The 14,292-nt window shown below is 40.7% G+C and overlaps 1 protein-coding gene, 1 long non-coding RNA gene and 1 other non-coding gene across 5 annotated transcripts; all 3 read right to left on the reverse strand.

Annotated features, from left to right (window-relative positions):
• Positions 1-547: 547 nt before the first annotated feature.
• LOC146504552 (uncharacterized) lies at positions 548-8,837 on the reverse strand. The gene is made up of 4 exons (XR_014877937.1): positions 8,621-8,837; positions 8,461-8,537; positions 6,580-8,320; positions 548-564 (listed from the first exon to the last, which is right to left on the reverse strand). It is a non-coding gene; the product is annotated as an uncharacterized LOC146504552 (long non-coding RNA).
• On the reverse strand, positions 946-1,049 carry LOC146504553 (U6 spliceosomal RNA). The gene has a single exon (XR_014868913.1). It is a non-coding gene; the product is annotated as a U6 spliceosomal RNA (small nuclear RNA).
• Positions 8,838-9,745: 908 nt separating the features above from the next.
• Positions 9,746-13,655, reverse strand: LOC146504554 (uncharacterized). 3 transcript variants are annotated; one of them, XR_014877932.1, is made up of 6 exons: positions 13,399-13,655; positions 13,187-13,270; positions 12,507-12,578; positions 12,319-12,417; positions 10,753-11,926; positions 9,746-10,320 (listed from the first exon to the last, which is right to left on the reverse strand). XR_014877932.1 is itself a non-coding variant. In XM_085184718.1 (5 exons), the coding sequence occupies exons 3-5, from the start codon at positions 12,530-12,532 to the stop codon at positions 10,927-10,929; spliced, it is 1,125 nt and encodes a 374-aa protein (XP_085040844.1). In that variant the 5' UTR covers positions 12,533-12,578; positions 13,187-13,270; positions 13,399-13,655; the 3' UTR covers positions 10,548-10,926. The 3 variants fall into 3 exon arrangements, 1 of the variants encoding a protein (XP_085040844.1); XR_014877933.1 differs by lacking the exon at positions 13,399-13,655 and having other exon boundaries at positions 13,187-13,359; XM_085184718.1 differs by lacking the exon at positions 9,746-10,320 and having other exon boundaries at positions 10,548-11,926.
• Positions 13,656-14,292: the final 637 nt, after the last annotated feature.

The raw sequence follows: 14,292 nt of genomic DNA on the forward strand, positions 1-14,292 counted from the left end.
TCCATTCCAAGTTAGCCTTGGCGATGCCAAAATAAAGAACTGTAGGGGTCTAATCCACTGGTACAGAGAGTCAAACAGAGACGGAAGAAAGCAATAAAACACCATCCCCAAAAGGTTGATTCTGTTCTCTGGATGCTTTCAGCGGGAGAAACGTTTCGTCACTCATCCAGGTGACCTCTTCAGGTTTCCCCAACCTTATAAACAGGACACTTACATAATGACTAAAACCAGCCCACTGACTAACAATGTGCTGTGAGGTAACTAGTTTCAGTATTTATACAAATGGGCTGTTTAAAAATTGGGGAAACCTGCAGTCAGCTGAGACTAAAGGAGAATAAGTATAATAAAATATATTAATTTAAAAAAGAAAAAAATGCTAAATTAAAAGGCTTGAGTAGTGTGGTTAACAGTCAATATCTACAGGGGATTAAACGCTAGTTAAACATATTACATTCAGTTATTCTCATAGATGCTAATCTGAGCAGCTGCTCAACCTGCCTGGTTTTTAGACCAGACATGGTCAGAGCTGCCGTCTTCTCAGAAGGAATACGCACACAAATTTGGCTGGATTTGTACAAAATGAAAGGGCTGGTAATGGACCGATGCAAGGATACTGATGTTTAAACCCTCGTGTAATAAAGAAGATGCCTGTTGTATCACAAGATGGATCAATTTGTTTCACTAACTCATCTATACAAGGCATTTTGTCTTGGAACAACTGTGATCTCCACATTTTGACTTTTTTCTTGAAATAAACTTACAACTTTATTCACAAAACGATCGATAATATGTGTTCTAAATGTGGCCCTAAATTCCTTTGTTGCATTCATGTGTATCTGTTTAGATTTGACAGGGCGAGTACTGTTTGCTCTGCTGACGAAACACCTCTGTTCTAACCGCTGCCAAATAAGACCACACTGAGAAGAGAAATATATTTTATCACCTTATCATGTTTTCCATCTGAGTATATTCAAGCCCACTTCCTTGCGCAGGGGCCATGCTAATCTTCTCTGTATCGTATCCGATTTAGCGCGCTTGCCAAAGTCCACTTCCACTCCATATCTACTTCTGCCAGTGCCAACCCACAGTGGTCAAGCCCACCTCTGCCCTCAGGCATCATCTTTTATTAAGACCAGTCCCCAAGTCAGCACTGTTGGCTCAAGGCAGCATCTTTGCCTCTTTGAAAAGTGAGAGCGCTGCAGTCATCAGACGCCCGGTGTTACAGCTGTATAACACAACAAAATCAGGTGATTCCTCAGGCTGGTTGTTCACGCGTGTCGTAGCATCACAGGAGATAAAGTTAATAAGCCTGTTATACCGAGCCCGATGACCCATAATGCCACACAAAAGTTCACCCATAAAGTCAGCTTTCAGCAAACTTCAGTCTGTTTAGGATTCGTTCACTTTGGGTCAGTGTTATAACCCTCCGCCCCTCCAAAAATGCTTTTTTATTCGACATGTGTCTGAATGTTTCGTGGTCCGTCATTAACCTCAGCTAATAGTCCGAATTTAGACAGCGAAAGGTTCGTGACGTTCCCGTTTATCGGTCACGGAGCTCGGAGTAAAAACACACTAATAGCATGCATATTTAAGTTTCGCCACGACTGTGACCGGACGCCTTCCAGTCACGTTTGCAGCTTCAACCATAAATATAACCATCACATACCTTTGGAGATGCTTTGAAAACCTGCAGAAGTTGTCTTTGTCCTCGGAAGGTCTGCACTTACTTCCCTTTGAATGGCAGAGAAATGAGCCCGTTTGTAGGAGGAGAAAACTGCACCTCACCCCTTTACTGTGCCTTCATATGTCACTTTCCCTCAACGCGTTACAGCGTCACACTTTCTCTGTGTGTGAGAGACGGACAGCAGGGCGGGGCTTTCAAGTCTAAGGGCGGAAGTAAAAAAGGAAGGAATCGAGATTAAGTGAAACAAAAATCCTATTTCTTGCTTCATTTTCTCTGGTCTCAAGCCAGTTCACGTCGAATTGTAACTTGACTGAATTTATGTACTGCTTACTGCCTCTAAATATAGTGCAAAAGTCTTAAGTGGAGTCTTTATGTTTCGCTTCAAATGAGTCACAAACTTTCTTATAATTTTTAAAGTGGTCCTGGCAAGTAGTTGTCCAGGCTTTCTGAAAGTCACTCAGAGTTTACCGGTTTTTAACTCACTGTCAGCCCAGAAGCTGACCACTTCCACGGTGTCACGCCCCCTCCTCTCGCTTTCTCTCTCTGACGTGTCTGTGTAAATGAAGTGGTGGTCGTGGTCTCTTCTATCAGGAATCAATGCAGTATTTAAACTGATATCTACCACCACATTCCTTGCCAGAGAGCAGCAGAGTGGTTTTTAGTATATATGAAATGAGAGACGCTCGCTGGTGGATTCAGGACCAAGTGCAAACTCATTCACTCATGTGCAGTGATTTAACAGCACCATTGTTCACTATCTAGTAGGACCGCTGCAGGTCCATATATCAAACGATCACTATGGCATTACTGAGAGTTGAAAAACTGTCTAAAGTCTTTCATCTTTAATAAAATGATCAGCGTTCTGCTCTACCAGGTGTAACAATTGAGTTTAACATCCAGGCATCCATGAAAACGGAATTTATGGCATTTAACGGAGTTAGAAGTTAGCAGGAAGTTAGCTCGCTAGCTTCTATCTAAATACAATATAGCATGTCCTGACTGCGGGGTTTTGGAAACAAATTAAAACGTACAGATCTGTTATCATTCCAACATAAATGAAGACAGAAAACTAAACAGCAGTGACGTTTGTAGGGTTACTGAAGTTTGGCTAGCTGGTATATAATGATGTGCTACGTGACCGCTAGCGACACAGCTATGTTAGCATAATATAAACAAGCGAACTTGTTTTCCACTCGATAAAAGTTAACGTGAGTGTTCTCGGTGGTCAGGAACAAATGTAATCGCATGGCAGGATGCTGTAAAAGGACCAAATTTCAGTAGGAGAACAACTGAGATAATCCATCCACAATACGAGGTTAGTCATTCATATACTGCTGCATGGGCTGGGCTGTAGTTACATCCAGGGGCGATTCTAGGATCAGAGCTTTGGGGGTGCTGAGCACCCAGAGAGCTGCCCAGCCAGGCAAGATAAACTTTACACATCACTGTAGAATGACCACTCAGTAGCTTTCTTATGATACTGCTTTATTGAACGTGTATCCAGCATGGGTTATAACAGCACAACAACGGGTGTGGCAGCTAAGAGAAGAACTGCACATAGACAGTCCTGCCGCAAAGCATGTCATGTTGGCGTAAAGCCTCAACACCACCCGCTCGACCCTCTTTTCATGTTATTTCCAATAACAAACCCCAAATAGAACAGCAACGACACAATGATAACATGTGACACTATAATAGCCTCTGGTCGGTTCTCTTAAGGACCGGGCACAATTGGCTTACTGTCGGCCTGAAGGGCAGTGTCCACAAAACAGGACTTATTAAACATGGTAAACCTTTAAGGTAATTAACTCAACCAGGTAACAGCAGTATTGGTTGCAGCTCAAACCATAAGTGCAAAACAGCAACAATACAACATTCCCACTCCCCAGTCCTTCCTTCTCTCCCATTACCCCAGTGTCTACAGATCCAGCCTCTTGACTGGCTTGCATCCCCGGCCGCACCTCGTGCGTAACTGATCCGGTACGTCGGCGTGAGTGGGTGCAAGCGTTGGGGCCAGACTAGGGGCCAAAGGTGGGGTCTCTGGAGTGGACACACCAGCGCACTGAGATGGCAGCTCCTCAGTGTCCACAGTGGGTGTTGGAAGGGGTTGTGGCATAGCTCATGGAGATGGTTCGAGGCGGAGATGGCGGCGGTTCCATCGCAGCACCGCACCTTGGGGTGTGGCAACGAGATAGGACCTCGGAGTGACGCTGTCCTTGGAGATGATGGCCGGTGTTGCCCAAGCCTTCTCCTGGTCCAGCTTAGTTAGGACAGCATCCCCTGGATGGAGTGGAGGTAGGGGCTTAGTACCATGGCGGTGGTCGTAGTAGAACGCCTGCTTGGCCTTCTGACCAGCATCCCTTCGTTTAACCTCTCTTTTGTTGGGCCATTTAGGTTGAAGATTCTTCTCCAAGGTAGAGAGGGTTGTCCTGATCTTCCTCCCCATAATAAGTTCCGTTGGGCTGAAGCCTGTAGTGGTACAGGGAGTAGACCTATAGCACATTAGTGCTATCACTGGGTCATTGTGCCGGAGGATTTTCTTTGCAGTCTGTACTGCCTTCTCCGCGTGACCATTTCCCTGTGGGTGGTAGGGACTAGACGTTATGTGGGCAAAATCCATCTCTCTCGCGAAGGCCTGGAACTCAGAGCTGGAGAACTGAGGGCCATTGTCACTCACCACCTCGTCAGGGATCTCAAACCTAGCAAAGGTCGACTTCAGTTTCTGAACAACCTGGTCACTGGTCGTGGATGGTAGGTGCAGTATTTCCAGAAAACGTGAGTAGTAGTCCGACACAACAAGGTAATTATTCCGGTTGTGTTCACAGAGATCCAGTGCTATCCTTTGCCATGGACGATCCGGCAAAGGTGTGGAGATGAGCGGCTCCCTTGTCTGTGTTGGCCTCTGTGCCAGACATGTGTGGCACTGCAGCACTGCATTCTTTAGCTCAGTGGAGAGCCCCGGCCACCACACAGATGAATTAGCCCTATCCCTGCACTTGGTGAGGCCTTGGTGCCCTTCATGTAGTTTGTGTAGGATGGCTGTTCTCTGTGACTTTGGAATGACAATTCTGCAGCCTCGTATAACCAGGCCGCCAGCCTCGATAGCTCGTTTTTCACTTTCATGTACGCTTTAATGTTCAATGGCACACTAGCTCCGTATGCAGGCCAACCCCTGCGTATGTATGTGATGACAGTCTGTAGTTCAACATCCGTTGCAGTGGCTGCTTTAATGCTTTCCATTCGGCTTGGGGACGCTGGAATGCCCTGTAACACGGTGGCTATGTAGCAGTCCACTTCACTGTGAGTGCTAGTGTCATCCTCAGCCCGAGTCTGTGGACTCCGTGACAACGTATCGGCGATGACAAGCGTTTTGCCAGGGACATAAACTGCCTCCGGCTTGTACCTCATGAGCCTCATCAGGAGGCGTTGACACCTCAATGGAACATTGTCAAGGTCCCGGCTATTGACCAGGGGCACCAAAGGTCTATGGTCGGTCTCAAGCCTGAAGCGATCTAAGCCACATAGATACTTATCAAACTTCTCACAGGCCCAAACACTTGCCAAACACTCCTTTTCGATTTGTGCGTAGCGTGTTTCAGCCTCTGTGAGGCGTCTAGAGCAGTAGGCAACAGGTTTCCACTCTGCGCCATGAAGCTGAAGCAGCACAGCCCCAAGCCCGTAGCTACTGGCGTCTGCAGATACGGCTGTGAGTCTGTTGACGTCATAGAAGGCAAGAACAGGTGCTGATGTGAGCGCACTCTTAATGTTCTCGAAGGCTGCCTGCTGTAGGTGGCCCCAGGTCCAACTGTTTTTGCTTTTAAGCAACTCGTACAATGGCTGGCATACTGTGGCAAGAGCGGGAATATATCTGCCCAGGTAATTAACCATTCCTAGGATCCGTTTAAGCTCTTGCACATTTTCTGGTGACAGCAGCTGAAGAATGGCGTTCACTTTCTCAGGGTCTGGCCTGACCCCAGAATAGTCGATCAGGTGCCCTAGGAAGCGAAGCTGGCTCTGTCTGAAGGAGCACTTCTCTCGGTTGAGCTTCAATCCGGCTAACTCAATGCGCTGCAGCACCTTCTCAAGTCGGGTGTCGTGTTGTTCCACAGTGGCCCCATACACCAGGATGTCATCCATAAAGACCTCCACACCTTCGAGCCCCTCTAAGATCTCCAACATCTTTCGCTGAAAGATCTCTGGTGCACTTGTTATCCCAAAGGGCAGCCTCTTAAAGCAATACCTGCCAAATGGCGTGATGAATGTTGTTAGTTTGCAACTCTCGTGATGCAATGGGATCTGCCAAAATCCACTGGCTGCATCCAGCGAGGAGAAGACCGTTGCCCCACTCAACCTGGACATGGTTTCCTCAGGGGTAGGCAAGATATAGCGCTCTCTTTTGACAGACTTATTCAGTTTTGTCAGATCGACGCAGATCCTGGCCCTTGCTGTGTTCTTCTTCAAGACAGGCACCATTGGGGCACACCATTCGGTAGGTTGGGTCACCCTCTCAATGACACCATGGTTCTCCATTCTTTGTAGTTCCTTCTTCACTTTCTGCAGCATGGGGAAAGGCACACGGCGTGCCGTATGCACCGCGTATGGCACAGCATCGTCCCTTAACTGAATTTTGACTGGCTCAGTCTTTAGTGTTCTGTGTTCACCGTAAAGCGGTTGGTTCCTGGTGGCAGTGATCGTTGCTTCATCAATTCTTCTCACCAGGTTAATCTGCACTGACAAGGAGCGGCTGAGAAGGTTGCGAACTCTGCGTCCACGAACCACATACACCTTGGATAGGTAGTCTTTGCCTTTATAACTTACGTTATAGTTTACCACACCAACTCTCTGCCATCTATAATCCAGTTTTGAGTTCCCTCCCCAGACGCTTTAACGCCCACTGACATCCTGGGCCATCTGACCTCAGGAATTCGCATGATAAGGTGGGGCCAGGTTTCACAATGAACTCACCCGAAACTCTGGCTGATTGGGACCCACACCCAGTTTCACACCTTGGCTCAGGCGATTAGAGGATCATCAGGGGGTCCTTTGTCCCTCTTTGGGGGGAAACTCCCACTAGAATTACATCTGGGACTCTCCACCATTTGACCTTAGAACTGAAGAAGCTTCTCGGATGAGAGGTGAAACGTCTTCAAGCAACTTAAAGAAGTCCAGACGCTTTTCTTTGCAAGCTCCTTTGACTACGAGGACCTGGATGACTGAGAACCTTCACAGACAACAGAGCTGTACGTTTTAATTTGTTTCCAAAACCCCGCAGTCTGGACATGCTATATTGTATTTAGATAGAAGCTACATAATGTGTTCAATGACTTTGTTACTTTTGATGATTGGAAAGCACCCTCTTCAGTTCACTACGGTCAAGTGAGCCCTCACTTACGAAGTCACAGTCAAGATAGCCGCACCGCCAGCCGCACCGAAAATGTGGTTGCACTACTCTTACGCATATTACAGTTGAATGAAGACCGGCTTAGAAACGCAGTCTTTTGTGTCCTGACACTATTTTACTTTTCCCCCTGTGATCCACAGCCCAAATTACTGTATGATTCAGAGAAAATTAACAATAAAATTTACCCAATATACAGTACTGTACTTTTAATATCCTCATCTTTGAGCTCAGATTACAGGAAAACTGTAAGAGGTGACGCAGATATTTCACTGGATTCTGACTCTAGGCCATCTCCACTCTGCACCCTGTGATCCACAGCCAAAATTACTGTACGGTTTTCCTGAAAATTGATAGTAAACTTTGCACAATTTACTGTACTGTACTCTATATATTCTCATCTTTGAGCTCAGATTACAGGAAAACTATAAGAGGTGACGCAGATATTTCACTGGATTCTGACTCTGGGTGACCCCCACTCTGCACCCTGTTATCCACAGCCAATATTACTGTACGGTTTTCTGATAAAATTAAATCCTAATCCATTACCGAACAAAATGAGTTCATTGAAGTATTTGCTTAACTACAAGAAATTTTTTTCCACACAAAATTTAAATTTTTCAAAACGTCATTCACACACCACCTCAAGTAGCAACTTTAGTTTTAGACATTATTAATTCAGTGCTTAATCACAACAATAGTCACCTTAAGGCACTTTACATAATAAGTTAAACCTTACAATAATACATACAGAGAAACACCCAACAATCACATGACCCCCTATGAGCAGCACTTTGGCAACAGTGGGAAGGAAAAACTCCCTTTTAACAGGAAGAAACCTCCGGCAGAACCAGGCTCAGGGAGGGGCAGGGCCATCTGCTGCGACCGGTCAGGGTGAGACATTACATTTCTCAGATTACTGATTTCTCATATTATTACTACACAGTTTAGATATATTGTTATTCATTATCTGTCATCACACAAATCAACCCAAAAAATCAAAAAGGAAATACTTAAAGTACGTGCACAAAGCAAGAATGTTATACACATTGTGTTTTACACATGTGTTCCTCAAAACACCAATAACAACTATAAGCAGATGATTCAAGTAGCTTTCACTGCAGGTGGAATCAGGTTACACAAAGCACACACTTCCAGTCTGTCTTCTGAGCACTGCTGAGCTGTTCATTTGTCATGTCCAGGCATTCAGAATGGAACCAGCGGTTATCACACTGGATCTGTAAACAAAAAAACATATGAACTTTCATAAACACATGAAGTAAATAATTCTATGTTTTAATCAATTACAATCCTTAAAGACACAGAGTCAAATACTTTGTTGTAGATAACATAAAACTATTTTTTAAAAACACTATACCCAGTCAGTGATGGAGGGTCCTGGATTAGGTGGTTTCGCCGTTGCACACATGGCACAGTTGTTGTCACTGTCAAATACTAAAACATAATATATATATTATATGTTAGTGTTCATCAGTTTGACACAAAAAATATGTCCATTTGAAGAAGATATTACACACCGGAGGCCTCAAGTATTGTCTGTGCAAATGTCCTTCGTGCCTGGGCCATCTCTTTTTTTGTTGTCAAAAATGTCATTTCTGGTTTATTTGGGAATTCTTCCATTACTTCTTTGGCCATCATCAAACAAAAAATAAAATTTAATTGAAAACATCTGCAAATGTTACACGTCCTGTTTACACAATTTAACCTTTTAAGATTATTTTAACTTCCCCCACCTCTCACCCCAACTTCTTATCTAATTTTACAGAAAAATATTATTGCGTTAATGTGGTACCATACCATGATGACCATTACCCCGCAGCTAGAACCATCCTGTTGAAAAGGATGTGTCAGTACTCCTCCTCGAAGTCTCACATTCACCCAGTCTGTTTTGTTGTAGCATGTCCTCCTCATTTTGAAGTATTCACTGTGTGAACATAACGTACATGACATTTATATACAAATGAAAGATAAAAGTCACGCAGAAAAAGAACATTCTGTACTTTTCCATAAATCACATAGACACATATAATACATATCACTGTGTCAGAAAGCCCGGTGCTCTAGATTATGTTACATGAAGTATCAAAAATAATAACATGTTCTTTTAAATCTACAAATGTTAACTGTCTCAAATGTCTCACTGCTTAAACACTGTCAGGGTTTTTTTTATTATTTAAAATTACATATGCGTGTAATTAAGTATTTTAAATATTTAGTATTTAAGTATTTTTAAAAATTCTTTAAAGAACTGATAACCACAGATTTTATTAAACTTTCATCTACAACCATATGTTCACCTTTAGAAAAAAGACCTCCTAAGTCCTCCTGTCACTTTTCTAATATTTTATGTTATTATACACATGTAATAACGCATAATTACTGGAATCTTTTGGCTGCACGGTCGGACTCTTCCTGCTCCAAAGAGTTTCTTGAAGGATCGACCAAATACAGACAGCTGTCATCTGCATTTATGTACTTGATAGATATATAAATTTAAAAAGTACATAAATTATGAAGAATGTGTTATTGAAACAAACTGTTTTCACAGAAATGCTGCTCGTACTAACCAGAAACTTCCAGTGTACATTTCCAATGTTCACAAAGGATAAAATGGCTCTGTAGTTGTCAAAGCTGTGACATATTAGAAATTAATTACAAATTTGCAACAATACTTTTTCTATTTATCTCGAGACATTAATAAGATTTTAAAAAATTAATTCTAGAATATATTTTAAAAAATTTACCTTGGACAAGCTTTGTCTCCTGATTAGTTCTCTCTCCACAGAGGATCACACCGCTCGTGTAGTGGTTCATAATGTAGATATTATTCCCCAGATTCAGCCGAATGGCCCAGTGGTGCAGGAGACTTTCAATGACCTGAGCAGTATAATAAATAACCTTTTATTACTTTGTAAACATGATAACGTTTTGGAATACAAAGGTTAATAAAGATGTTTTTACTTACGTATACTCAGTATTCAGTCATGAGGATATGCCTGGAATGTCGATCTAAAGCAGTACTTACTGAAAGTGTAGGAACAACTGATGTTCTGCCCGAGCTTTAACGTTAACCTTATGCAGTACTTTTTTTTAAATAACTGATTACATACCTCTCCAACAAGCCAGCTGTGTGGTCTAAGCGTCAGGAACTCACTGTGACGTATGACAACGTTGTCATGACAACTTCCGTTTCCTGTTGTTTCCACAAATATGCGACCTGTGTTTCAACAAGATAATAGTAACTAAATTCAAATAATTCTTCTTATGAGAACATTCATTGTAATCGATTACAATGGTTTTAAATCTAATTTTTAAAAGTATTTTATGTACCTAACGCAACAACACGAAAACATCTCCAAATTTGACATAGATTTTAATGTAATTTATTTGAGATGTTAAACTACATTAAGAAATTAAAAATGAGTCAGTTACTGTTGCTTTTGTAATATTAAGGCCAGTAACATGTAAAAGTTACATTTATTGTTGGACTGACATTTGTCATTTTTCTGTGGTCTGTACTTTTCATTCATCAACACATACATATAATAAAATCTAATATATCATTACAAAAATATGTACAAACAAACTTGGTTTTTCAAACACATGACATAGTTATTGAATTGATTGTGAATGAGTTTGTTTGTGAAACCTGTGATGCAGTGTCCTTTGTCAGACCTGTTGTGTTTGTCCTTTCCAGTGTAGATGGAGAATCCTCTGGCCCCTTGATTTATGGGTTGAATTTAAAAGAAAATATTTGTTACTGCTGTGATCATTTTAAGTCATTTTTTTATTAAGGAAAAAAATGCATTAACTTTTGCATGAATTACATGTTATTAATGCTGATATATTTCACATAATACTCACTAAGTGCTGTGATTACAAAATCATAACAAATGAAGAAGAACAAAGCCTGAATGTATTTAATGACTGCTACTGTGTGGTCACATGTGACATATGTAGCAACTGGAAGAGGAGAAGCACCTTTGGATGGGTTTCTGACAACCAACTCATACACATAGTAAGGTGGCCTTCCAGCACTTTCTTTTCTTATTATACTTCCAGTGGCATCAAAGTACACAATGTCTTCTTTGCATCTTTGATGAAAAACTGACAAGGTTTTCTTAGACCACAGCATTATGCCCTTTGGATGCATCAGAATCTTCTGCAGTACGTCCTTTTCAGTGTCCTGATACTGTTGAATTATCTTTTGTAAGCTAATCAACTCGTTGGGATCTGCTCTACTGGCTTTTCTTTCAGACCATGCAATGTTTTTCAACACTTCTTTTATTGGAGCATCATCCCTGTTGCCAGATTGGATCACCTTTTGTGGCACTTTCTGTAAAGACTCCAAGTACAAGCTCCTTGGTAATTTGTTTTTGAGGAGTTCTCCAGCACTTTGATGTGATTGTGCACGCACAGGCCGCCTTTTCAGCTCCTTGTTATTATGGCAGACCTCACCTCCTTTGAAAACGACTTCTGCTTTCAGTGTCTCTCCGTCATAAACCACCACAGCCACAGTGACAGGGCAGTCCTGAAATCTGCAGTACCCCATACACCTGAAAACTGGCGCCTTTGATCTTGAGGAGAGTTTTTTCACACTGTGTCTCCGAAATCCAAAAGTGCAGAACCGATTAAGGGTTCTGATTATATTTGTCCACTGCAGTCCTTTAAATACTCTTCCTGACTGATGTTGCCGTAACTCCTTCCATTCATTCTCATTTATGAAGAAGAAACTTTTCTGCTGTGGCAAACCAGATGTGAAATCTTTCTTCTGAAGTGCTACGGTCTGTGTTGACTTTAGCTGATTCATCTGATCCATTCCTCTGCAACATACAGATATACATTTAAAAAAAAAAAAAAATATATATATATATATATATATATATATATAAACACTTTCAATGTTTGTCACTACAGTGTCTCTATGAAAATCCAACAGCATCATTATGTTACAATTTCACTAACGAACCCATAGGACAAGTTTGCCATTATCTTAGTAAATTTGTCTTAGTAAGTGAATATGACTAAGAAATATTTATTTTACCTCGAAAGATCATCACGGAAAGATTTTAACTTTAAATTTAAACTTTGGATTACTGTTCAAAACACTTGAAATTTTTAATATAATAATTACATGATAGTGTTTAACAAACATATAAACTCTGTGTTTTCTTTCTCTATTGTGTACTAAAAACAGCAAAAGTTATAAAATTACCTTAGCATTTGCATTTGAAGACGAAGATTTAGAGTCACTCTCGAGGGATTGTGTGTCTGGGGTATGGATGCCGCTCTCTGCAGTTTTTTGAAGTGCATCCTGGGAAGAGAAAGCGTTTTCGTTTCTTTACAAATTAATGTTTTTCCAAAGCATCACAATGTAATACTGAATAAAATACAAATAATTACCTCTTTTCTTGAAGGTAAAGGTACATTTCCTACAGATTGTGGAGACTTTGGCGCAACAACGTCTTCCTCATTCTAACGAATCACAAATTAATTACAACATAACAATTAGACTGAAATTTCTGTATGTCTTTGTTAACACACATTGTTACAAAATATTTTGAAAAGAATCACTATGTAATGACGGTTTTATAAGGGAAAAATATTCAGCAAAGGAATCTAGTACTATAATTATTGTAAATGACAAAGTAATATTCTGATTCAGATTTTGGAAGTTGATTGGGCAATAACAAGATCAAATGGAGAAATTAGAAGAGTGGAAGACATGGAGTGAAAAGTTAGTCAGCAGCAGAAGGATGAGTTGGTTACTCCTTTAAAATGGGGTCAGATGTGACACTCAGGTCTTTGTGTGGCTCTCCTGTGGGTGCTCCACACCTCATGGTTTGGTGGCTTGCTTTCATATGTGTTTACCTGCTGTGAAATCTATTGTAATCTACTTTCTTGCTCCCCATATGACTCATTATTACTCTGTTTCAAGATTTAAATTATTTTCAAGATGACATTTTGGAGTTAATTTGTTTTATTTGTATCTAAAAAGCAGGATAACTACAATGGCTGGATAAGGTTGTCATGATGGCTTTAAATTTTTAAATCTGACAGTAAGTGTATGACACATTTCTTACAATGGAAGGAACATCATCTCCAAGTGTTGTCTCTGCAGTAGGAAAATCAGTCTGTAGCAAGGGACCCTCTACCCCTGATGTGGTCTGTAAAAATATTTGATTTTTGCATAATAATTTTTATTACAGGAAGTTCTACCAAAGAAAGATCTGTTCTTTTTTTTAAATATTTTTTTAAATGGACTAAATATAAATACTAAAAAAACATTGCTTACCTTTTCATACTGCAGGACAGCCTTGAGATTTTTTTCCTATTAAGACATGTATTAGGCACTCCCAAATCTCTTGAGACATTTTCCCAAAAGCCATGCACTTTGAGAACACTGTAGGTCTTTAGACTGGTCCCAGGTTCAGCTTACTTGTGAATGACCTCTAATATATTTGGCAGGGATTTTGAAATTGTCCGTGCCTTTTAATGTAAAAGAGAACAGTGACATTAACACATCATACCTTTATTGTGCTGTAAGTGTATATTATTATCACATTATTGTTTGTTAAATTATTTGCCTTTCCAAAAACTGAGAAAGTGCAGGTCCTGAAATTTTGAGACAAATTAAAATTAATACAGAGAAAAACAAACCATATGAACATATCTGTTATCTGAGATCAACCTTGCAATACTGATCAACAATAACATATGAAATGTGAACTCTTCATTTAAGTTTAATAGACTTCAGAAAACATTTTGGGGCACTCCAAGTACCCACACTCTAGTGATGTCCAAAACGCAAGATGCGAAAAAATCTTTTTGGTGACTTTTTCTATGCCAACAACATAACAGGTAGCATTTAGATTTTTGGACATACAAGCGCTAACTAACACAGTCCTTGTTAATGGTCATTTGCTAAGAAACTATCTCTAAGTTCTAAATTTTAAATTTACAGTGCAAATTACTGTAATTAACACTATAGTTAAAAAACACAAGCACTAATTCACTGTGTGTAATACACATTCCCTAATTGATTTATTAATATTAATAATGTTATACTATGTTACACATGTTATATACATTTTGAGTGGCTCCTCAACCACAACAACAAGCTGTTAAAGACCGTTGCTCTGAACGGACTTTACAATCATTATCACAATCACAACGACTTGAAAGAGTC

The sequence above is a fragment of the Neolamprologus multifasciatus genome, chromosome 14 (genome assembly GCF_963576455.1).
Source record: "Neolamprologus multifasciatus chromosome 14, fNeoMul1.2, whole genome shotgun sequence".
Classification (NCBI taxonomy): domain Eukaryota; kingdom Metazoa; phylum Chordata; class Actinopteri; order Cichliformes; family Cichlidae; genus Neolamprologus; species Neolamprologus multifasciatus.